Here is a 24,643-nt window from a genome sequence, read left to right as displayed (position 1 = left end):
TGCCTGGCTCCAGTGGGAGCTCAGGACAGCCCCACCCTGCCATCACCACTCCCCTCCCCCAGCCAGCCCCATGTTCATTAGCACTCAGCCCCCCCCCACGCTGGGTAGCTCCTCTTCTGGGGAGGCAGCTGGCCAGCCCCACAGCCAGTCAGATGTCAGCCCCGGAGGCTCTGCCTCGACCCCAGGTCACATACAGACTGGGCAGATGCAGGGTTAGCTTCCGTGTGCTGCCCCTGAACGGCTTCAGGAGCCCGCCACCAATCTGGCCAGGCTCCCTCCGCGGAGCCTGCTGCCGATGCTAGATCAGATGGGAGCAGCGACCTCACCAGCAAAGGCTGCCTTGCCTGGCCCACGGGTCAGTGCCCCAGGCGCAGGCCTCTGCCGAGCAGCACCTCCGACTGCTGAGGGGCCCCGTGGCCAGTCGTGAATGCCCCAAGGCCGGCGAAGGGGAAGGGGATGCGCTGGCTCACGCTGTCTGGGTCGGAGCATCCCCTGCCTCGGGCTCGCAACTCTTTGTGGGAAAAGGCTGGAGATGCTCAGGGGATTCTAGAGGGGACATTCCGCCAGGGCCAGGGCTAGCCCCATCTGGAAACCTGCCCCTCGGAGGGGTCTCAAGCTGGGCCCCTTCCATCACACGTCCTTTCTGAAGATCCCCCCCCACCAATGCAGCCCCCATGCCTGGGCCCTAGGCAGGGGGCAGGAAGCATGAAACCACAGAGGAAGGAAAAGGGAGGCGTCTGCTCATGGGGCAAGGGAAAGAACAGAGGCAGCTGGGGCAAGGGCAGGGTATCCCTAGCATTCAGGGGGTAATCGCCTCTTTGAAAGCCAGGATGTTCTTTATCTCGGCCCCCACCTCACAGGGATGAGCCAAGACCAGACACTGGCTACTGCTGCATCCTTGGCTGCTGCCTGGCTCCTGTGCAGGAGCTCTCCCAGGGGTGGGGAGATCTGTCCCCACTAAGAGCCTGAGTTTCCCCTAGTTAAAGGGCCTGGCCCATCTCTGGTACCCGAGTCAGCAATACCCGGAGCCTGCCTGCACAGCGACTACACCCCCGGGGGTGGTTGGGTGGCAGAGACAGGCCCCTTGCTGTGCACCAGAGCTGCACCTCCCGGTCACAGGCACGGGCAAGGTCCCATCTAACCGTAAACCAGAACTGGGCATTAACCCCACCACAGCAGCAGCAGGCCCCAAGCCTGCCAACCCACAGACACCAGCCCAGAGCCACCAGCTGCCCTGCAGGACAGCCCATAGCCCCAAAGGCAGATTCAACAAGCAATACAGCCCCCTCCTCTCCCCTAGTTACACCTCCAGGACCCCAGTGTAACTCCAGCCCCACTCCAAAGGAGGCTCTTCCCCCTCCCCTCGCACTGCACAGCTCACATCCAGCACCCCTCTTCAGGAGTTATGGGACATCCTCGTGAGCCTTTGGGTGGCGGAATCAGGACCTACATGGGGACCCTCCTGAGGAAAAGTTCTGGGGCCCATGCACTGCAGATCAGTGATCCAAGTGGCCCTGCAGGTGAGCTGGCCCTGTGCTTCAGTAGCCCAGTCCCGGGGGCTGGAGGGGGTAGCAGCAGAGGTCCTGCCCCCTCTCCCGCCCACCCCTTCTAGAGCTGGACTGGGGGGTCCCTGCCAGTGAAATAAAAGCAGCAACACATGGAAAAACAAATCACTATTTTTATTTATTCTGCTTTTTAAATTCAGAGAATTAAAAAAAGTCAGAGACCAGCAGAGCCAGGCAGTGCCAGCCATGGGAGCGGGTTGGGGGGGGCAGGTGCTGCCCCCGGTATGATGCTATCCACCTCCCCCACAGTGAAAGGGTCAGTGGCTCGGCTGACAGCACCTGCGGGGAAGGCTAGCTGGAGGCAGGCTAGCGCACTCCAGGACAGCATCCGGGGCCCAGGGCACACCCGGGGAACAGCGGTGTTTCCCCAGTGCTGGTAGCTGCCCTCCATGGCACATGCTCAAACAGCCCACGCTGGGGGTGGTGAGGGCACCAGGGAGGAACGGCTAAAGGCAGCACGTGGGTGGGGGCGGGTGCCGGAGCCGGCTCCGGGAGAAGTGACCGGCTCCCTGTAGGAGTGGAGGGGGGAAAGCTGAGTCGGGCTGGGGGGAGGAGAGTCAAGGCAAGGGGTGAAACGAGACAAAGCGTGTGTGCCTGCTCAGCCGGCGGTGACAGCACGCGGGAGAGAGGATACGCGGGCCGGGTGCGTGGGGCTGATGGGTGCACATGCTCCTGTGCAGGCCTGAGATCGTGTGCACATGCGCGGGAGAGCTACCAAGGGGAGACGTAGCAGTGGGCAAACACAGGCATGCGCGGCATCGTGACTGGGCGCAGAGGCCCACGCGCGCATCCTGCCTGGCTGCCCACAAGCGGGGGCCACGCCGGGAGCAGAACACCAGTTCGTTCCACCGCAGCAATAAAAATACTTCTTAAAGAGACAGCGTCAGCTTCTTTATTCAAACCAGCTCCGCCGGGGAGGGGGGCAGCTGGACAAGTCTCTGGCCCAGGCTGGGTGGGAGCTCTAGGGGGAGGCAGGGCAGTCGGAGGCTCTGGGCCAGGCTCGGGGGGAGCTCTGAGGGGAGGCCCGAGCGCTGGGTTCAGCCCCAGGATGCTGACGGTGCTGCTTTCGGGTCTGTACAGGAAAAGCAAGGCGCTGCAGTTCAGGAGCATCGGCAGACGAGAGCTACCTCCTGTGGGCAGTCGTGACTGGGGGGGTCCCTCCTCGCCTTGTGCCTTGGCAGACCCCAAGGCTGGGGGTTCAGCTGCTCCCCCCACGCCCCTCGCCAGTCAGTGGGTGTCGTTCTTGATGATGATCTCCACTCCGTGCTGACGCAGCTGCGCCCGCAGGATCAGGTTCTTGTTCTTGAGATCTTCCACCTGGAAGGGGGAGAGGGCGTCAGGCTGGGGACCTGCTCCGGCCCTGCCCTAGCCAGAGGTGGGTGCTGCCTCCTCGGAGTGGGCTAGAAGCTCCTTCCCCGACCCATCCCCTACAGCTGTCCCAGGCACACGGGATACAGGAACAGTGCTGAGCTGGCACAGCCCCTTCCTCTGCCCAGCGGCAGGATAGGCTCTGCCTGAGTCTGGGCTGAAGGAGGAGCCCAGTTCCTGTGGCTCATTCAAGTGCTTGTAGCTGCCAGGCAAGGAGGCCAACGAGCAGCAGAATCAGAGCTGAGTCACCCGCCCTCTAGCCATGGCACACCAGACAGGTGGCCGCTGCTCCCAGCCCCCCTCCAGCTGGGCTGGATTGGCTCTGGGGGCCAAACGGGGATGGCTGCCCAGGGCCAGCTGGCCCCCAGCGGCACCCCACACTGACCTGCTGCCGCAAGACGTCATTGTCCATCTGCAACTGGTCGAGGCCCTGCAGCTCCTCGGAAAGGCGGTGGTTGCTCTGCCGCAGCTCCTGGATGTAGTCACAGGCTTTGGAGAGGATCCCTCCCTTACTCTGCAGAACAGAGACACGGCTGGGAAGGGACGTGGGCCAGAGCAGCAGGACATCACCACTGGGGCTGGCTGGGAACCATCAGTCCGGCCCCTGCTAAGCTGAGGTTTTCTTACCCCTTTCACCAATGCAAGGCCCTGTATGGATGCTCCCATTCTCCCCTTGCAGCTTTGCTTAATCCAATCAGCAACAGGCTTAAACTAAACCGAAATAAGCGTTCACATTGGAGCTAAAGTGGCGAAAGTCTGTGTGCGCACAGGGCCTCAGAGACAGCTCCTCACTGCCTCTGCCCCTGGCCAGCCCCAGGGGCCAGGAGCCCAGCTCTCAGTGACAAGCACCCCACACAGGGATTTGCTTCGCCCCGAACCTGGGAGCAGACAGAAGGGTTTCTGCACAATCCACCCCTTTGGAGGAGGCTTCTCCACAAGTTCTGAGCACGCAGGAAGGGGGCTGCACTCGAGCATGACCATGGCCATGCTAGGCTGCGGGCTGGCAGAGGACAGGGCTGCACAGAAACGTTTGCCCCCCACCTACAGTTAGGTTGTAAATTGGTTTAATCAGAGCAACGCAGCCCCCATGTGGAAGCAATGAATACAACTCAACGCCCACCCCGAGCAAGCTAGTGCTACTAGGAATCAAGTGAGCCAGGCTGGAATGAATCCAGGGTCCAGGCAGGGATCTGCACCTGTTGAAGTCAGTTAGCTTCCCAGTGCTTGGTTAATCTGCTGCAGCGGGTGTGCAGGCCGGGAGGGCTGGACTCATTAATTCAGATTCCCTGTCACCTGGTCCCTTGTGCAGTCATTGACAGCAGCGCACAGCGAGTGTCGCACACAAGGGCCCGTCCCTACAGCGGGAGGCGCCGAGGGCAGAGCTACACACCGGCTTCGAGTGTCTTGAGCGCACGAACCACCACCTGGAATGGGGAACGGCGGGGGTGGGGCGATGCTGCGGGAGGGACACAAAACGGTCTTGCCACGTAGCCCTGAGCCCAGCACTGCGGTGGGGGAGGGGAGTTCCATACACAAGGACCCAGAATCCTCCTCCCTCCGTCACTCCAGAGCCACTTGGGGCTTAGAGCAATTCTCCTCGCTCTCCCGCTCGCCCTTTCACCCAGCAGGAACATCACCCTCTGCAAAGGGCTGCCCAGCCATCAGCGAACACAGCTGGGGATGGACCTTCCTGCCCTGGTGCAGCCAGGGAGAGTGAGGAAGAGACGTTGCATTTCCTTGCCCAGGGCCATAGACTCATAGACTGCAAGGGACCTCGAGAGGTCATCGAGTCCAGTCCCCTGCCCTCATGTCTGCTGACTTCAGGGACAAGAGTCAGTTGCTGCTTTTTACCCTCTTGCTAATGCCGCACAGCCAGCCTGGAGAAGGGGGAGGGAGCTGGAGGAGTCAGGGGGAGCGATCCCCTCTCTGACAGCCCAGCAGGGCCAGCCTGGCCACAGGAGAGGGAGCTGGAGGGGTTTCTACTGACAGCAGTGACAGTGACCTTTACAGCTGACATCATTAGGGTTCAGGGTTAACATCCCATAGGGATGAACAGGGCAGTTGACAGCCCTGGCACCAGCAGTTCCCTCTATGAAAAGTTTCTTTGCAAGCGTGAGAACTAGAGATTTCAGAGCTGTTCTTCAATTAATCAGGCTCCAGAGCCCAGTTCTGTGCCATCAGCACAGTAACCTGGAGGTAGATGAGCATCTGAACAGCTGCTAAACTGCATAACATCTGAGAGCATTGGGGCTTGTCAGTCTGAGGCAGATTTCAGCCAATGACCTACCAGTAAAAGGACTCTTCACAGCGCCCCCCAGCCACCTGCTCAGGCCAGGGGAACTATTGGAAACACCTGGTTCTAGAGAGGGGGGTTGAATTCGACACTGGCGTAGGGAAATGCAGCCAGTGCAGTTTGGCCCCCTTATACCGGCTCTTGGACCGTGACCAGTTCTTCCAGGGAGGCTCCCTTACCTGCCCCGACTTGGTGTTCTCCATGGAGCAGTCCGGGATGATCTTGGAGAGCTGCACAATCCAGTTGTTGATCTTGTCCCTGCGTCGGCGCTCCACTGGGGTGGGGAAAGAGGGGATGGAATTTCAGGAAGGTTCCCAAGCTTACAGGAACCCCAGCCCCAGGGCCTCTGGGACTGCAGACAGCTACCCTCACCTCAGCCCAAGTTTCCCTAGCAAGAGCTGTGCCCTGAGAGCTGAACACGGCCCTCCTTGACGGAAGACTCTACCCCCACCCTGGCCATGGCTGGAGCTGGGATCCTGGGAGGAGAGAGAAAACAGGAATGGGAGTAGGGCGGCAGAGGATCTGGTGGGGGTTGGATTGCGGAGGGGAAGGGTGGAGAAAGTAGGGTCGGGGCTGGAGATGGGACCCCAGGCTCATTGGGGTGACACTGCTAATTAGACTCATTAGGACAAAGAGCCCAACAGGTGGGGCAGGAGCGATTAAGCCTTTCCCTTGCTGGGATGCTTCCATGTCTGGTGCAGTGGGAACAAAGCCCCCTGTCTAGGGAGCAGGCACAGCCGCTTTGTCATGCTGGGAGAACACTGTCATTGGAAACCCGGAGCTGAAGTTAAGCTTAAGGCCCAACCCTTTAACAGACAACACAAAGGCCAGGCACCCAAATCACCTTAACTCTGCCCTCCAGTGCCCTAAGGCTGGGGGAGGAACCTGAGACACCATGTCTGTCTAGAAGAGTGGTTCTCAACCCATTTACCATATGCGACCCACAATGTGTTATGTGGGCTGCATCCAATACTACCTAGGTGGTTTGAGTATATCCCATGGGCTGCAGCTGTGTGCTGATGGGCCACAAGCAGCCCACGGGCTGCAGGTTGAGAACCACTGGTCTAGAACATGCCACTTCCCTGACTGCAGACATTTGAGTCCTACACTTGGGATCGCAAGCTCTGCCCTTCGTACAGCCTCATGCTGTGTGCGGAGAGCCACAGGAGAGGGCCCCTGCTCTTCACTAGAATGCCCTGCGCTGCCGGTTCCACTGAGAGCTGGGCACGTGCACACACGAGCCCCCTGGGCCCACCTCGGGCCTTCCTGCCCTGGGAAAGGAAGCCAGCGCGACAGACAGCAAAGAGCTTTCTTTATTACCCACAAGGGCAGCAGCTCATCCAGAGGTCCTCCGAAAGGCCCAACGCCGAACGATGCTAGGGATGGGACGAGGACAGAAGCGTGCCCACATTTAAGATGCCCACAGCTGTAGCCTGAGCGCCTTCAAACCCTTGCTCCCAGAGTACCATCTTACAGGGAGCCTGCAGAGGTGGGGAACACACAGGGTTTTCAGGGTCAGCCCTAGCTAGGAGGGGAACTACGAAGGGATGGCTGGAGGCAGAGTTAAGGCCTGGCTGGGTGCCCTACCTGTGCACGTCCAGATTTTCAAAGGACTTAGTTGGTTTTAAGTTTAAACTTCTTAGCTGTGGATTTCCGGGGCTGATAACTACAGTGCTCCCACTGGTATGTGCTTTCCATCTTAAGAGAGCTTTTCCATCTGAGTGGGAACAGATCAAGAGTTAACCAAGGGAAACTGCTCCTTACATCTACTTCTGAAGGCAAGATTCCCCTGGGATCTAAAGCTGCTGGCAACGGAGGACGCTCTTGCATCTCTCTGCCCTAAACCCCAACCTCCCCAACCCCCAGGGCCCCTGCCCCTACCTTCATTGTGTTGTGCTCGGCGTTTCTCATCCCGGGTCGTCCGAGGAGCTTCGGATTTCCTGAAAAGCAAACAACCCCACCAGGCAGTGTAACGCAGATGCTCCGCACTGAACGACAAGCCCCATGGCACATCTCCAAGCGCTTTACTCAGGGTAGAGCTGTTTTACAGAGAGGGTAACTGAGCCAGGGAGTGGCGTAACGATACACAAACAGCAAGCCAGTGGGACAGCCAGAAACAGAACTGGAAAATCCCGACTTCCAGCCCCATGGATCAGCCCACAGCTGCTCCCCATAGCTGTAGATCAGAACAAAGGCTCCCACTCTCCCCACAAGTGGGAGACATAAGAAAGATGGCTACTAGGGAAGGAGGAGGAAAGCGGGGTTAGAAGCCAAGCATGGGGCTGGACAAACACTCACGGAGAATAGGGGTGATTCCTGGGCGCGATAGATCTCTGAGCTCCGCCCTGCAGAACTTCCTGGGGTGACATCATCACGAAGAACTGCCCTGAACAATTGGAAACACAAGCGATGGGATCACAAGGGGAACGTTCGCACAAGGTGAGAGAGAAAGCCGTATGCGTGGGGCGAGGGAGCACCGCTGACCCATCTCTGGGGTGACTGCTTCATGCGCTGCCAGCGTATCTGGACATCGGAGGGAAATGCATCGGCAGCAGCTGCTCTGGATGCAACAAACAGGGCTTGAACCTCTGGGTTTAGGTGACGCTCAATTTGTGGCCTGGTTTTGGGAGGTACCAAGCAGACATAACTCCCAGAAGTCAGTGGGAGGCAGCAATCCTCAGTACCTCTGAGGCTACAGATTTGTAAGGGGCAGGATTTAAGTCTAGAAACAAGAGGGGACAAACAGAGCCAACTCGAATCAGCATTGAGGTGTCTTCTCTGAATTTAAACAAACAGTCCCATTGCTGGAAACAGCTTTGGGGAGAAGCTGGGAGTGAAACCGAGAAGGAGCAAGAGCCAAACTGACCAGTTTAGAATCAACATCCCAGCACAAAGCGAGCTGAGCCCCACTGGGCAGAGCGACCCCGCTCTGGGGTGCTCTGTGCTGGCGTAAAGGGGAGAGAGGTCCCTGCTCTCTAAGGCAGCCTTGAGGCTGGGCAGCCCTGCAAGCCGGGGAGTCAAAGTTCCCGGCACGCCAGGGAAGCCCATCGGCGTGGTAGCAGCAGAAGGCTGCACCGTCAGCATGGAGGACTCCACAGCTGACCCACGTCAGAGCAGGCTGCGCAAGTCACGGGAGACAGGCCCCGAGAACGCGGTCCCAGCCCCCAAGTCATCCAACCTGTACCAGTGGGTGTGGCCTGCCCCAGGAGGGCCTCTGAGTTCTGGGTGGTCACCACTGCGGTGGCCGTGGTCCCTGCACCAGCAGAGGTGCTGGTGTCTGCCACGGCTGTCGTGGGGAAGTACGTGTAGTGGGTCTCCGTGGCTGTGGCTTCTGTTTCAACAGCATCTTCGCTGGTAAATGCACCCTGAATAACAGCCTGGAGCAGAGAGGGGCAAAGGAAAACGAGATCTAGAGCAGAGGTTCCCAAACTGTAGGGAGTGGGTCCCCAGGGGTAGGACGGGGTTATCAGGGAGGCGCAGGACCCAATGGGACCACACTGCAGGGCTGGTGTACGGAGGGGGCTATGCCTGGCAGGGGAAGCAGGCTTGGCTCTGTGTGGGTGGTCTCCCTGCTTGCCTCGCTCCCACACTGCCACAGCCCCCAGTGGGCAGTTCCCTTCCTCTGCTGGGTAGGCTGGTGGGGACTCTGAGTGCACAGCAAAAGGCTGCACCCCGGGAGTACTGACCCCCAAGCCAGACGACCTCCTCCCGACCCAATCCCTTCAGCACAGCCCCAGGAACAGAGTCCTGCGTGCTGCCCCTGCCGACAGAGCCCCCCCATCCCTCCTTCAGGTGGCCGCTGGGCACAGAGCCCCACACGCTGCCCCTGATGACAGAGCCTCTCCCCCATAGTCCAAGAGCTTCCCACCCTCAACCCCCAGACAGGGGATGTGAACAGCGTGGTACTGAAGGGCTGAGGTCCAAGAGGGAGCAGTTCCCACTGGGTGCAGCCTTCAACTTCCCCTCCTGAGCCAGGCCCTTCAGCACGACTCCATCTGCTTCTCCTGCGCAGTGGAGGAGCTAGATGGCCAGGAAGCTGGGTCCTGGCAGCTGAGACCCGCCCTAGACCACTGCAGGGAGAGGGCGGCTGTGGGGGCAGTGCACATGGGACATGAATTTCCAAAGAGGGAAATTCGGAACAAACCACTGGGAACCTCTGATGTAGAGCGACCCCTACCCCAGACTCTGTTTCGCAAGCTCAATGAAGGGAGCCCTGCAGACCGCAGTCATCTATGCGCTCACAGAATGGCCAGGGCCAGTGTCTGACCCCAAGGGCTCCTCCTGCCCTGGAGGGATTCCTGCTGGAAGGGAAAGTTTGGGCAACATGGCCCAATCAGTGACACAAAGAACTGGGCCAAGAGCCACAAACAGGATCGTGACCATCCCTGGGAGAATGACTTTGGGTAACACTGACCTGGGCCAGACTGGAGCTGGGAGGTGAAAGGCTCCACGTCCCAGGCCCTGCCCCCCAAACCACCCCAGCCCGCAAAACTGGTCAGCCATCCACTACCAGAGTCTCTGGCCTGAACAGGGGCGTTACCAAGGCCTGGGATAGACGTGACAAACCCTGAGTGAGTGGCAGTACAGGCCTTGGTGCGTTGGCACCTCCCCAGCCTGCCAGGCACCTGCAACGCCACCTCTTCCTGTCGCCATGACGGCTCCTTCTCAGCGCCACTCACCTGGGTCATGGACTGTGCTGCAGGATAGCCGCTGATGGCACCCGTGCCCTCCGTCTGCCCATCCAGCTGCCCCTCTGCCACCTGTATCACCCTATACATCACCTAGGGGAGAAAGCCAAGAGGCTGTTCACGCCCTGGGTCTCATTGTCTGGGATGGAAAAAAGGCAGCACTAGGACCTCTCCCCTCCCACCCCCACCCATCTCCACTCCGCCCTGCAGCAAGACGGACAAGGGAGCAGGACGAAGGGAAAGCCCTGATTACCGCATGTGCGTGCACACCTGCCCGAACGCGCACGCGTCCCGGTCACCCTGGCTGAGCTCTGCTGTGTTCATGAGGCTTCGCTATGAACACACGAGCAGCCACCTACTGCGGAACTCGTCCGCTGGCCTCACACACTCTCCTGCCCCAGGGCCTCATGTCCCTTCATAAGGCAATGGGAATGGAGAGCAAGGACGGCGGGGCTTTGGCCCTGGGCCCCAGCCTAGCGCCCTGCAGTGGCATTACAGCACTTAACCAGAGTACACCCCCTGCCCATAGGGACAGTCCCTATTCGATCCCACTGCTGCCCAGCTCGAGTCCCTGCTAATACACTCCATGCCCAATGCCAATCTGGCCATCAGTCTACCCCGGTGCTCGATCCAGGAACTCCAGTGCCATGCGATGCTGTTCATGGCCCAATGGTTCTCCGGGCTTTCATCAAAGCAAGTGCCCTGTGTCGCAGGTGGGAGGAGAAGCCTAGATGTCACTAACCCAGAGTTGGCAGCTGTTCCCAGTCTCAGTTTGGGACAGGTTTTGTTTCTACGCCTGGCCACAAACCAGCTGGTGGCAGCCTCATTTGCACAAATCATTACCCAGGTCACCCCAGCCCCGTAGTAGGTGCCTGTAGACTGCAGCCAGACTCCCTAGAGACCTCAGGCAGGGCCTCAGATTTCCTTACAGTGCCAACCAGGTCTGGCCAGGGAGACTGTCTCTCCCATTCATGGCCATGCAGAGCTCCTCCCCACCCCTAACACCTGGGGCAATGCACGACATATCATGCTCTTTTATCTGCCTTTCATGCAGAGGTGGGGAGCTTCCAGCTCGTGACAGCGCCCAGAGGAACAGCAGAGGCTCAGCACAGAGCACCAGACCATGGATATTTAGCTTTTCTGGAGCGCTGCATTGCAGCCCTCACTTCTCCTTCCTTTCCCCTGCCCATGCGTCTGTCGCCTGGTCCTCTCTTCCTATCCCCAGCTGCACTGGTGGTAACCCAGGTGCCTCGGACATCCCAGAATCAGGAGGCCCAACTCCCCAACATGGTGCACTGACCCTCCTAGAGGCACAGCAATCTTGCCCAGCACAGATGCAAACGAGGGACCTGGCCTAGCTAGACTGGACACTAGGTTCTTGTGCACTTAGGTTTGCTCACAGAGTTGCAAGCTTTCCGCACTGGCTGGCATACGGTCAAGGAGCAAACATGAGGAGTACAGGGGCTGTTTTTCATCTCTTCATCCTGCACCCCTCCAGCAGGGCACTGCCAGGTCTAGGAAGAGTCACCCCCACCCAGCCTGAGGGTGTCTCCCCCCAGGAGATAGAGAGACTGGAGACAGCTGCTGCTGCAGGGAAGCCGTGCAGGCATACCTGAGTCCCGCCATTCTCTGTGCGAAAGACATACTTGATGTTGGGGTCGGAGAAAGTGGCCGCCGACTGGATGCTGGCAATGGCAACACTGGTGGGATCTTCGCCTGTCGCCACTGCACCTTCAGGAAAGAAAACAGGGGCGCACATGACAGGGAAGAAATCATCAGGCAGCAGCCATGGAAGGTTCCCCAGCCCCCACCCCCAAAGCCTTGTCCTGGCCAGACAGTTCCCAGCTTCTATGACAGGTCCTGGGCTGCTGAGGCCAACAGCTGAGCAAGATACAAGCAGGACCATCCGTTTCTCTGGAGATCAAGAGTGAGCAACATTCCTGCTAACAATTCTGGAAGGATATTAAACCTCATGCTTCAGGGCTTAAGCCAGTCTCTAATAGAGACCTAACGTGGGGGGCAGATTATCCCACCTCTGCTACAGCCAGGTTCTTACATCTCTGTCACAGACCAAGCTGGCATTCCTAGGGGACTGATGGGTTCCAGCTGTGATAGCAATTCCACCAGGACCTGCAACCTCCCCTCCCCGGCCATCTGAAATCAATTCACACAGCCCGCCAGACAGCCGTCAGATGGCAGAGAGATCCTGGCACCTCTGACGTGGGCTGCATTGGAAACGGTGACACAGCACCACCAGTTCCCTAGGAATCCCACCCTGGGTGTTGGCAGTGAGAACAACAGTGCCCAATCGTGGCATTTTCCTAGGCAGAGCTTTGGCTCCAGAATGCCAAAGCTGGGAATGGAGGTCGCCCCTCACCTTCCTGGATTTGCACAGTGCCCTCTTCAGTCTCAGCCGCTTTCTGCTGTCTGCAAAGAGAACAAGCCACCAGTGAGGTCAGAACCCAACAAGCAGCACAACAAGGCTCCCACAGTGGTGGCTGGTGACGTGGGGCCAGTATCACAGGTGCTCCGAAAAGTGGAGCCCCAAGTGGAACGTGATTAGCCAGAGGGGAAATCGACTTGTGGAACAGAAAAGATGGTAATTGACTTCTTCCCCATCTGGGTCGGCTACAGTGAAAGTTACTTTTTTTTTTTTTTTTTAACTGCTTGTGTTTTTACATCAAAAATTCAGGTCTTGTCTGCCCGGAAGACTTACTTGGGTATGTCTACACTGCAGTCAGGAGGCGTGACTGCAGCAGGCATAGGCATAACCAGGCTAGCTCACTAAAAATAGCACTGGAGCTGGGCGGCTAGTGGCTACGTTGTTATCTGTAGCCAGTTTGCCCGATTCAGGCTAACTCAGGTATGTCTACACATGCTGTCCGGATTGCAGTGCAGACCGACCCTCAGAGAGAGCTCATCAACTGAGTCAAGAAAGTGAAAGTTGAGCCACTGAGAGGGGAAGGGATTTGGAGACCCCCTGTTCGCAGCTCTGTAGTTATCACTTATTTCATGTCAATGGCAGAGTAACATTTGGATAACGACATCTTGGTTAAAGATGCATCTGTCTCTCTGGTACTTACCCCTTCATCTCTTTGCTCTGTTATGCATCAGAAGAGCAGGTCTTGGATTCTCCCCTGTGCCTCTCACTTCACAGCCTTGATTTCCAAACCCTGAGGGAAGGAGGAACACAAATTCTCAAAGGCAGGGTGCACACGCTGAAGACTGACAACCCACACTTTCCTCCAGTCAAGAGCCTCTAACTGCCTGGCAATCTCTCCTCTTGGGAGCCCCACACAGAACTGCTCACCTTTCCTTCTTAGCCCTCTCGCTGCCTCCTCTGAGTGGAGATATCGAACAATCCTTCCACCTCTCAGCCTCACAAGCTGGTGACGTTATAGACTTATCTCCTCCTCCTCACCCATTTTGTCTGGCATCCTGTACAACTCCAGCCAGAGAACATCACACGGCACTTCCTGCACCCAGCCCAGTATCTTGGCTTAGAAAGACATCCAGTCTTGACTTTGGCCTGGTCTACACTGGGGGGGGGGGGGAAATCGATCTAAGTTACGCAACTTCAGCTATGTTAATAACGTAGCCGAAGTTGACGTACTTAGATCTACTCACCGCGGTGTCTTCACTGCGGTGAGTCAACTGCTGCTGCTCCCCCGTCGACTCCGCCTGCACCTCTCGCTCCGGTACCTGGAGTCAACAGGAGAGCGCTCGGGGGTCAATTTATCACGTCTGGACTAGACACGATAAATCGACCCCTGCTGGATTGATCACTGCCCATCAATCCTGTGAGTAATGTAGACAAGTGCTTTCAGATGATGGAGAACCCATCACATCCCCGGGACATTGTTCTAAAGGTTAATTCCCTTCATTGGTGAAAACATGCACCTTATTTCTAGTCTGAATGGGTCTAGCTTCAATTTCCAGCCATTGGCACCTGGTTCTGCCTTCGCCTGCTAGATCCAAGAGCTTTCCACTCTCAGATCTCTTCTCCCTGTGTACATACATATAGACCAGTGGTTCCCAAACATTTTCATGCCACGGCCCCCTTTGGGATCACCTCTGGCAATGCGATCTCCAGGCTTGGACCAGGGGTAGACAGTGAGCCCACCAGCCTACCAGGGATGCCCCTCAGAAATTTCTCTCATAATACACTGATGGGGGAGACAGGAAGGAGACCAAGTCCTAAACCCAGGAGGGGGGAGATCCTAAGGGGAGTTGGGTGCTGGAGTGGCTAGCTGGGCTGAAAGAGGCATTAGGGGTGTTTGGGAGAGTAGGGAAAGGGACTTGTTGGGGTCAGTGGGAAAAGCTCAGGCCAGGCCTGGGGAGAGGCACCAATACCAGGTGCTGGCAGTGCTGAGGTGGGCAGAGGGTGACTACTCGTGCCGCAGGCGTCTGCTTGGCCCGTCCCAGTATCAGAGGTGCCTGCCTGGCCCCGACAGTGCCAGGTACCAGTAGCTGCTGGGGGAGAAGGCACAAGGGATCTGTGCATTGTCCCTGTCACATGGTGCTGATTCTCCTGGCCCAGCCCTCTTCTCCTGCCCCATGCAGGAACATTGGGATGGGTCCCCTCTGCCAGGCAATCTCACCAACATGACCTTGAGGAGTTAGCCCTTGAGCCTCCCCAAGGGTATTGCTGCCTTTCCCCAAGCCTGGCCAATAAAGTGGTACCCACTCTGTGAGATATGTGTACGGCTGTGGGCACCACAAAACACTGTGAAGATCTGGCACACCCACCTCTCTACATTTTCAATTTCTGACCACCACCCCCTGGAATCCTTTGGGTCACAATCCCCAGTCTGGGAACCCCTGAGAGACTAATCAAGTAGCCACTCAACCTTCTCTTTGATAATCTGAATAGATGGAGCTGCTTAACTCTCACTGTAAAGCAGGTGTGCCAGGCCTTGGATCATTCTTTTAACTCATTTAATAGAATCACAGAATATCAGGGTTAGAAGGGACCTCAGGAGGTCATCTAGTCCAATCCCCTACTTGAAGCAGGACCAATCCCCAGACAGATTTTTGCCCCAGATCCCTAAACGGTCCCCTCAAGGATTGAACTCACAACCCCGGGTTTAGCAGGCCAATGCTCAAACCACTGAGCTATCCCTCCCCTGCCAATTTCTGACCTCCCATCAATTTTCCACCTCCAGGTCTGGTGGCCGTACTTCAAAAGGAACCCACTATTCCTGAAATAGTCACACTAATGCCGTAGACAAAGTTATCACCACCTGCCCACTCCTTCCCAACATGCCCCTGCTTGTACAACCAAGAAGCACATTAGGGCTCTTTGCCATGCATCATGCTGGAAGCTCATGTTCCTTGGTTTCCACCAGGGTGCTTAGGCCCTTTTCAGCATCTCTGCTTTCCAGAATACAGCCCCCAAACGTAGGTAAGCATGACCTGTGTTCTTTGTTCCTAGATGTAGGATCTTCCATTTGGCCGTGTTAAAATACATGATCTTTGCACTCAGTTTACCAATCAATCCCCATGACTCTGTGTACGTGACATATCATCGATTACCACTCCATCAACGTGTATGCCACCTGCAAACTTTATCAGCAATTATTTTATATTTCCTTCTAGAGCGTTGACAAAAATAACAAGCTGTGCTGGACGAAGACCCAATCCTGCAGGGTGCCACTAGAAACCAGTCTCATCTGATGATAATTCCCCATTAACAAGTACATTTTGAGATCTATCAGTTACAAGCTTTCACCCTCTTTACCATGCACTACTTTTATCTTGTATGAAGCTCAATACCAAATTATGTATGTCCAGTGCTCCATGGTAAAACCATCTTATCTTCCTGCCTCCTTGAATCCCATTCAATGGCTTTTAATGTGTTAGCCATCCCCCTTCTCCTCCAGTTGGTGACCCTGCACCCTCTCACCCTCCACACACCTCTACCTATTGCCTCCTTCGCCTCTTCTTGGTTTTGCACCTTCTGTGCGGCCTCATTGCTTACAATAGCTTTCCCTCTGCCATGACTGCTTCCTGCTCACACCGCCCCAGACCCGAAGTGCTCTTCCAGCCAGAGACAGGACTCTGTTCTGTGCTCTGAGCAGCACCACAGGCAGTTAGATCTATCTAGTAATAAGGTTCCTGTTACACCCCAAGGAGACACCTGGGGGGGCCCAGATCCAGTACCAGTTTTACCATGGCCCCAGTGGTGCCGGGCCAGAGTCAGAAGGGGCCCCAGCCAGCCCGATCCCCAGGAAAGCTGCCTCTGGCCCCACTTCGCCTCTTCCCCAAAGCCCCCGCCTCTTCCCACCCCTTGCTCTGCCCCAGCCCTGCCTTTTCCAACCCCTGCTCTGCCCCCCTCCAGCCCTTCCCCTGAGGACTGCAGCAGGGGTCAGGCACCCTGCACAAACCCAGGTGGTGGTAAGTGGAGGAGCAACCCAGCCCCATCCTCCTCCACACCGCCAGCTCCCAGCCGTGCCACCAGTGAGTGCTGGGGAACAGTTACCCCCTGCCCCCCAGTCCCAAGGCTGGGAGCCAGGGGGGCAGAGCAGAGCAGGCTGGGGCCAAGTCACTCCACTTCGTGCCGCCCCATGAGTGTGAAGTCAGTCTGCCCTTCAATCACGGGGCGGAAGGAAGTGGAGCGACACGGTCGCAGCACGCTCCGCCAGCTCGTGCTGGGGAGCGGTTCCTCCCTGCCCCCCAAGCCTAGGGAGAAGATGGAGCGGTGGGGAAGGGGCATGGGATGGGGAAGAGAAGGGCACAGGGGAAGTGGGGGCCTAGCATACGGATCCCCTTGGCAGCAGCTGGGGCTCCCCTGTTAAGCAGACCCATCAAACCCCCACCCTGACAAGCCCCACCTCCCCTGCATCTGTACCACCCCAATGAGCACCCCCAGACACCCTCCCCACTGAGCCCCAACCACCTACACCTGGACCCTCACCCAAATGAACCCCATCTCCCCTGCACCTAGACACCCCCCTTCCCTGAGCTCCAACCACTTTCACTTGGTCCCCCTTGCACACTCCCATTGCCCCTGCACCTCCCTGTGCATCCAGATCCCCCACTGAGCTGCCTGCACCCAGACTGCACCCCACAGAACCCTCTTACCCCCATGTGGATCCCTCCACACGAAGTCGCTCTGCACTTGGATCTTGCAGCCAGGCTGAGCCTCCCTGCCCACATGTGGTGTGCCTGGCGCAAAAGGGGCAAGGCCCCAGGGTGTTTCTGGGTCAGGCCTGGCCCTTGTACTGTGTCAGGGTCAGGTTCAGCCTCACTGCCAAGTCCCTGTCCCAGGAGGGCAGGGGAGGCTGCAGGGTGTTCTCCCACCTCAGTGACCTGTGCTCCCCACTGCCGTGGTGGAGCTTCCACATTTATTTACTGTAAAAAATAGAATTGCAGAATTTTAAAATATTATGCACAAAGTTTGATGCAGAATTCCCTCAGGAACACGGGGTGCTGTACAGCTGTGAAGGGGGTGCTGGACAGCAGGGGATCTATGGGTGGGGGAATGGTGTGCAGGGTGCTGTGCAGTGGCAGAGGGAGGTCAGCAGGAGGGGTTTCTGGGCAGGGGGTGCTGGGCACAGGGATCTGTGGGGGAAGTCTCTAGGTAAGGGGGTGCTGGGCATAAGGGCAAGGCACTGGGCAGGGGGGCAGTGTGCAAGGGGCACATTGGCAGCACAGGGCTGGGTGGGCCAGTGTGTGTCTAGCAGTTGTGGGTTTGTAAATGGTGCCCTTATGCTGGGCTGAGTGGGGCCACTCCCATTGTGGCACATTGCCCCCAACCGGCCCCTTGCTCTGCAGACCACCCCCACATCACAGGCCCTATTTCCCCAATGGAGGCCCACAAATACGTTTGGCACCAGACCCACAAAAAGCTAATCTGGCCATGCCCAGGTCATTAGCGGTAACCCTATCACCTGCCTTACTTCTATCTTATCCCCATCACTCACTGTTCAACCAAGGATCTTCAAGTGCCTTATAGACAAAAGTCTCCCTGCACCGAACAAAAGCAGCAGTTCCACTCTCTGCTACAGCTGCCTTCTGTTCTCACCCTGGCCACCAACCCCCACAATTGATTCTGGATCCTCCTCTGTTTTTAAACACCCACTGTGGACTTGGTCCATCTCATTTTCTGGACCATGTCTCTCTGCTGCCACTCCACTGCTGACCTAACTCGGGCCTCCTCTGCCACCAGGAGTGACAGTGCCTTCTCCTCTGCAGCACCTGTCTCTCTCCACCTCGCTGACTCCTCAGTTTGCTTCAAATCTCAGCTGACCCGATCTCCGTAGAGGCGTCCAAAGCTGCCTCAGGGATCTGGGTGGCCCTTAGTCCCCACTAAAATTAACAGCACAGCTCTGCCCCCATTATGTCCCCCTCTGCTATCTTTTTATACGACTATAATTAGACAGCAGAACCTGCTTCCACTGCACTTGGGGTAGAGGCCCTCTGCGGATCAGGCAGCGGACTAAAAGCCCCAGTTTGTTTCAGCACATACTGATTCTGGGACAGCCAAATCTCGGCTTGAAGTGAACTGAAGTAACACCATAAGGAGATCTCAGTGCACGTAGCTGTGAGAAAGCCCTTGGAACGCAGTTAGGATGAACACACAAATACATCTCGTCTCCCCACAGCCTTCACCTCGACATGCTAACACACACAGAAGCTACAAACTGCCTTGTCTTCACTAGGATGCTACCATCAGTTAGGAACAAACCTTATTTCCAAGTGAAGACTTGCCCCAAATGCCCTGCTCTGAGCACCAGAGAATACTGCCTCCGTTTACAGTCTGCTCTCATCTCTGCAGGCTCCCTGTCTCCACAGAGAAACTGAAGCAGTAACTCAAGTGTCCCCTCTGCTCCTCATCCACCAGGCTCCCTGGCTGTCTCTTTAGAGCTCTGTTTCTCTTTTCCTCCTAGTCAAGTGTTTTAGTTGGCATCTGCCTGGGCCGCTGTTTATTTTAGGCTTCTTGCTTCCATGTTGCATAACAGGGATCACCCCTGCTCAGTGTACTCTGCACATGAATCATTCATTAACATGCCACTAAGCAGGGAAATGATTGATTTTATCCTCCAGCTGGCTGACTCCAGAGTCTCACAGTTTGTTGTAAGGGCTGTTGGGTTCCCAGCCCCAGAGAGAGGATTTTCATATTTGCGGGGGTGGGGGGAGCAGGAGAAGCTAGTTTTTGGACAGTGCTGGGGAAGGGAGATGAATTGACTCTCTGGATACCGAACCCCTCTGGTTTAGCTGTTGGAAGGTGACAGCATGGACAGCAGTTGTTCGAGCTTCCTCTCCAAGGCCCCCGAAGAAGCTGCTCTAGTTGATTAAAGAGAGGCCACCTCCATGACCCCATTCATTGCTTGACCCTTCAGCTGAGATAGCCAACAGGGGGCCGATAACATCAAATAGGGGGCAACGTCTGGGACGAGGACACAAGTTCTACTAAAAAACAGGCTGAGACTCGGCATCTCCATCAGCAGAGGCGCAGGATTGACTGGTGGCTAGAGCACCAGCCTATGATGTGGAAGAACTGGGTGTAAGTCCCTGCTCTGCCACAGACTTGCTGTGTGACCTTAGGAAAATCACTTAGCTGATCTGTGCTTCAGTTTCCCATCAGTACAACAGGGATAACAGCACTGCCCTGCCTCACTGGGGGATTGTGAGGTGAAATTGTGAAGTGCTCAGATACTAGAATAATGGGGCCAGATATGTCCCTTAGATAGAGGATATGTCACACAGTCGTTAGATGGAAAGAACTTAAGAGAGTAAAGATTGATTTAGCCTAAGTGGGCAAGGGATCGATGAAAGCTAAAAATCAATCTAATCAAATTAAGAGCGTCCACCCAGAATTCTATTCCAGTTAACTACATCAATTCAAAACCAAGAACCAGGTGAAACCAAGCCACTTTGCGTTCAGTCCCTATCATTGTGAGGTCAGAGTTTATCTCAACACTCTGAGCCTGCTTAGCGTCTTGAAGACAAGGATCAATTTGGCCCCTTATATTACTGCTGCCCCTACTGCAGGCAGCAAATGCCGGTTCCAGGATTATATCAGAAACCAGACAAAGAAATGTCCCTAAACCTCTCAAATATGATCACTACAATGGGAATGCTCACCCCAGCATGTAAATCAGGGGTCGGCAACCTTTCAGAAGCGGTGTGCCAGGTCTGTTTCGCATGCCAGTAATACATTTTTAACATTTTTAGAAGGTCTCTTTCTATAAGTCTATAACACATAACTAAACTATTGTTGTATGTAAAGTAAATAAGGTTTTAACAATGTTTAAGAAGTTTCATTTAAAATTAAATTAAAATGCAGAGCCTCCCGGACCGGTGGCCAGGACCCTGGCAGCGAGTGCCGCTGAAAATCAGCTTGCGTGCTGTGCATGCCATAGGTTGCCTATCCCTGATGTAGATGCTCACTCTGGGTTTACACTGTTCAACTGTCGGGGACAGGGCCAGGCCATATTTTTGCCCCAAACTGAGGTACTGTGAAGGATTTGGAGCTGCCCTGTGATAACTGATGAATAGTGTACGTTCGCCTGGTTATTGGGGTGTTTACGTGACTTTGGGCTGGTCTACACTGGGAACTTACATCGGCATAGCCTCTCTCAGGAATGTGAAAAATCCACAGACCCTGAAAGACATAGGTCTGGTCTACACTGCCTGGTTAGATCGACGTAAGCTGCCTTGCATCACCCCAGCTATGGAAGTGTCTTCACTTCAATGTGGCTCCTGACGATGTAAATGCCGATTTAGTAACACCCCGTCCCCAAGCAGCGTAGAGTCACGTTGATGTGTCAACACAGTGTCAGTGTAGCCATGGGATTGCTTACATCAACTGGTACCAGCTTTCAGGAGCCATTTCACAATGCCCTACATTGACAGTCCAATCAATACAAGCGTTCCTGGTTAGGACACACATTGCTGACACAAGAAGCAAAGCGTGCACAAACACAAGTGATCTAAAAACAGTGGTGGCTCGATACTGATGTAAATTAGGTTGACATAACTTTGTAGTGTAGACATATCTGTACAGGCGAGTCTCATCTTATGCTGGGGTGATGTTCCGCTGTCTGTGCGTAAAGCGAAAATCACGTAAAACGAAAATCAGATATAGTCAAAATTACATTGAGTGTAATAGCAGGCGGAATCGCCCGCACTACAGGTGCAGTATTTAAATTATTTTTCTCTTTTTTTTATTGTCTTCTTTTTGCCGACCGCGCAAAGCTGAATTCGCACATGTTAAATGCGCGTAAGATGAGACTTGCCTGTACTATGATGATCTAACCACTGGTGTATGGTCCACTAGGTCGATGGAAGAATTCTTCTGTTGACCTAGCTACTGCCTCTTGGAGAGGTGGATTAACTAGAGTGATAGGAGAATGCCTCTTGTCACTGAAGTGCTGCAACTGTGCTACCCTAGCGTTTTAAATGTTGAGATACTCTTACCTTGCTGGCCTTAAAGAAAAAACACCAAATATCACAAGACATGATCAAGAGTTAGCAACACTGTTAGGAGGTCAGAGTAGATGACCTAGCGGTTCCTTATGACCTTAAATGACATGAAATGTTTCCATGAAACATTTATAATAATCCCCTGAAAACATTTCACCCCACTACATCAATATGCCCCTGGGATGCTGGCAGGCCAAATCTTAAAAATGCAGTTAACTAGAATCAGAAATTGAACTGACTAGTTCAAATGCATTGTCCAAGCTAGGTCGGTAAGTTTACTGCATTTTAAAAATTCCACTTTAATAATCTAAGGTGTTATCCGCGAGAAGTTTGCAGGCAGAGGCAAAAGGCAGCATTCCTTTAAGGAAAGGATCTAACAAAACCATTGGCTTGTCCTATTTCTATGTTCTCTCTCTCTGGTGATATTTTGGAATGATCTTTCACAGCTGGAAGAAGGAAGTATGAGCAAGCTAACTATAGTATCTGACAACAAGTTGTTTTTTCTAACTAACTCACTGAACAGGAAATAAATGACCACTAAAGTGAAAAGCTGGAGCATATTTTGTAAATAGACATTTTACTGAAGAAGAGGACGCTCCTGCAGCGTTAACCTCTATTTCTCTAATGCTCTTGTGACAATTTAAGGGACAGACCCAGAAAAGAGACTGATGGCAGCATGTGGACATTTGTTTGAACTCTCAGAAATCCCTGATGAAAGGAGCCTCCTGGATCTCTAGCTGCAAGACATCCATGCTGTACATGGATTCCTGCTGAACATGGATTCCTTCCAGCTCTTACACCCATAATAAAGACAAGGCTTGGAAAAGGTACCAGACATCTACTAGCCCGAGAAAACCTATTAGCCCAGAGGCCAACATATGAGAGGGAGGTGACACTGGCAAGAACCATGAGTGATACCTGTGTAGGGGTCCTACACCTCTACCTACCACAGACCATATTAATAGATGGGCCTGGGGGTGGGGCTGAACTCCATGCTAGGCATTATAGGCTCAGCTTTCGTTCAGAGAATGTTCCTAGCTCTCACACACACAGGAAAAGATTGAAAACTTGACCACAGTGTAAGTGGTGCCTGACGGAGTCGGCAGACACCCTGGAATAAGAGCCAAGAAGGGCGAACTGCCCCATTCACCTTAACTGCAAAAGCTGTTGACATCATAAAGAAAGGTAGAGCCCCATGTGGAGTGTGCTTGGGTCCCAGACTGGGCAGCAGACAAAGTCAGGACCCCAGCATTCTAGTGCCAGTTCTGCTATTCACTGGCTATGTGACCCTGGGCCAATTACTACATAAGAATGGTCAGACCAAAGGTCCATCTAGCCCAGTGTCCTGTCTTCTGACAGTGGCCGATGCCAGGTGCCCCAGAGGGAATGAACAGAACCAGTGATCATCAAGTGATCCATCCCCCGTCGCCCATTCCCAGCTTCTGACAAACAGAGGCGAGACACATCATCCCTGCCCATCCTGGCTTATTGCCATTGACGGACCTATCCTCCATGAACTTATCTAATCTTTTTAATCCTGTTATGGTCTTGGCCTTCACGATATCCTCTGGTCTCAGTTTTCCTATCTGTAAAATGGGGATGACTGCACTCACAGCTGTAAAACCCCTGGGGATTTATGAATGAAAAGCTCGGTATAAATTAAACATTAAGTGTGCTGGCATTGCTACCAGCTTTTCATGCTGCCTCTCGCTGGGAACAGAACGTATGATATATTTGCAGTCCAGCTTTCCAGGGGAAACAGAAGGAAGATGCTCTCTTCTGCCCTCCTCCTGCCCCCAAGATTCATGACTATGTGGGGTAGCAGCAGCAGGAGGAGAAGGTAGCTCTAGACCTACCCCAGGCACTGCAAGAAGATGGCAGTCTCTGCTACAGTACCCCTACCCAGCATCTTTTCTGAGTCCCCCGTTCCTGTATGCCTGCTCTAGTGCTACTTCTGCACATAACTTTTCCAAGCGGCAGATGTGACAACACTACTCTTGTCTGCAGCTACCACAGGGCTCTGCCCAGCTGCATGAAGAGTGACCTGTCTTATTTATTTTGCCCCAATACTGCTTGGGCAAGCTACAAGCTGCAAAAAGGACAATCTGCAAACTCAGGCCAACACAAGAGCTGAGGGTCTCATCTGAATGGTTTCCTCTGCAGCTAGAACCAAAATCGTTCAAAAAATTAAACATAATAAAATCATGAGCTATAGAATTCTACAGAAGTTGATGCTTTAGCCTCTCTCACGACCCTAATCTCCAGGGAAAGGTGCCAACTCACCACCAGCAAGCAGACTTTGCCAAGCCCCAGATACAGATTTTAAAATACCCAGTGTAACATTATTATTTATTGTTTGTAGCACCACATTTTAATAAGCTGAGGCATTATGAGTAGGAAGCTTGCAGTTAGAGGTTAATAAATGGTTTGGTAACTAGACAGTATCATTTAAGGAAGAGACCAATCAAACAATTGATTAACTCCTTGAATAAAGACTCTGCAACTCACTGCAGAAGATCCAACTCTCACAGCTGTATTCGCTCTGCGGAGTAACACGAGTGAAAACTCACTGGGTGCAATCTTTTTTAGATTCACTTTCCCGTTTCTCCCCTCCACCCCCCAAAAGCCCACAACATTTTAAAAATAATTTTGTTATTTACATTTTTTAAACGAAGTTGAAGTTACAGAGTCAAATTCAAGGATCACACAGAAACATGAGTTTATCACCAAAATCACTTCAGAAGTGGGAAAAAAAAATCTTAAACTCAAACTCCTGACCCCTCACCTTCTGTTTCCTTCAATCATCTCTCCCCACTTGGACACTGGATGACAGTTTCACTTTCGCATTCTTGAGAGTGCAAGGCTTGGGTTTCAAACAGGGCAGGGGAACGTCTATTCACCTTTGAACAACTGTTTGCACTAGAACTTTTTTCAAAGCACTTGAAGCATTTCTATTGGGCACAGGCTTGTTTGGGGTTTTTTTAGTTATGGGCCAAGTTTAACATAGCAGCCGATTTTGTTTCAAGAGCAACAACTTAAATGTAGGCAGAAGCTAATCTTACCACAATATCTATGTGCTAACAGCAGAAAGTTCCTCGGCAGAGGCCTGTGAATACTCTTGCTAAATAAAACAGCACAGCCAGTGGGCACTCACTTTTATGCACCTTACACAAACACACAAGAATGATTTATTTTTAATGTATCAAGAAGCAGCGCATGATTAGGCCCTGATACTGTGAGCAGGCCACTTATACCCAGGAGGAGCCACAATGCCCACTATAAGAGTCCACCCATGCAGG

The 24,643-nt window shown here is 54.2% G+C and overlaps 1 protein-coding gene across 6 annotated transcripts in view; it reads right to left on the bottom strand.

Annotated features, from left to right (window-relative positions):
• Positions 1-1,658: 1,658 nt before the first annotated feature.
• USF1 (upstream transcription factor 1) overlaps positions 1,659-24,643 on the bottom strand; it is a 32,034-nt gene continuing 9,049 nt past the window's right edge. The window contains exons 1-11 of one of the 6 annotated variants that reach the window (XM_030541947.1): positions 13,542-13,582; positions 12,998-13,087; positions 12,292-12,341; positions 11,527-11,645; positions 9,906-10,007; positions 8,405-8,603; positions 7,525-7,612; positions 7,108-7,166; positions 5,406-5,500; positions 3,319-3,447; positions 1,661-2,882 (exon numbers count right to left, since the gene is read on the bottom strand). In XM_030541947.1, coding sequence (XP_030397807.1) covers positions 2,793-2,882; positions 3,319-3,447; positions 5,406-5,500; positions 7,108-7,166; positions 7,525-7,612; positions 8,405-8,603; positions 9,906-10,007; positions 11,527-11,645; positions 12,292-12,341; positions 12,998-13,005 — 939 coding nt within the window. In that variant the 5' untranslated portion in view covers positions 13,006-13,087; positions 13,542-13,582 and the 3' untranslated portion in view covers positions 1,661-2,792. Of the gene's footprint in view, positions 2,883-3,318; positions 3,448-5,405; positions 5,501-7,107; positions 7,167-7,524; positions 7,613-8,404; positions 8,604-9,905; positions 10,008-11,526; positions 11,646-12,291; positions 12,342-12,997; positions 13,088-13,224; positions 13,454-13,541; positions 13,583-24,643 lie in introns of those variants that run through there. The other 5 variants (XM_030541948.1, XM_030541949.1, XM_030541950.1 and 2 more) reach the window with 5 other exon arrangements.

This window comes from Gopherus evgoodei, chromosome 24, assembly GCF_007399415.2.
Source record: "Gopherus evgoodei ecotype Sinaloan lineage chromosome 24, rGopEvg1_v1.p, whole genome shotgun sequence".
Classification (NCBI taxonomy): Eukaryota; Metazoa; Chordata; order Testudines; family Testudinidae; genus Gopherus; species Gopherus evgoodei.
The sequence above is the reverse complement of the archived record's forward strand: the minus strand, read 5'-3'. Positions and strand labels throughout refer to the sequence as shown.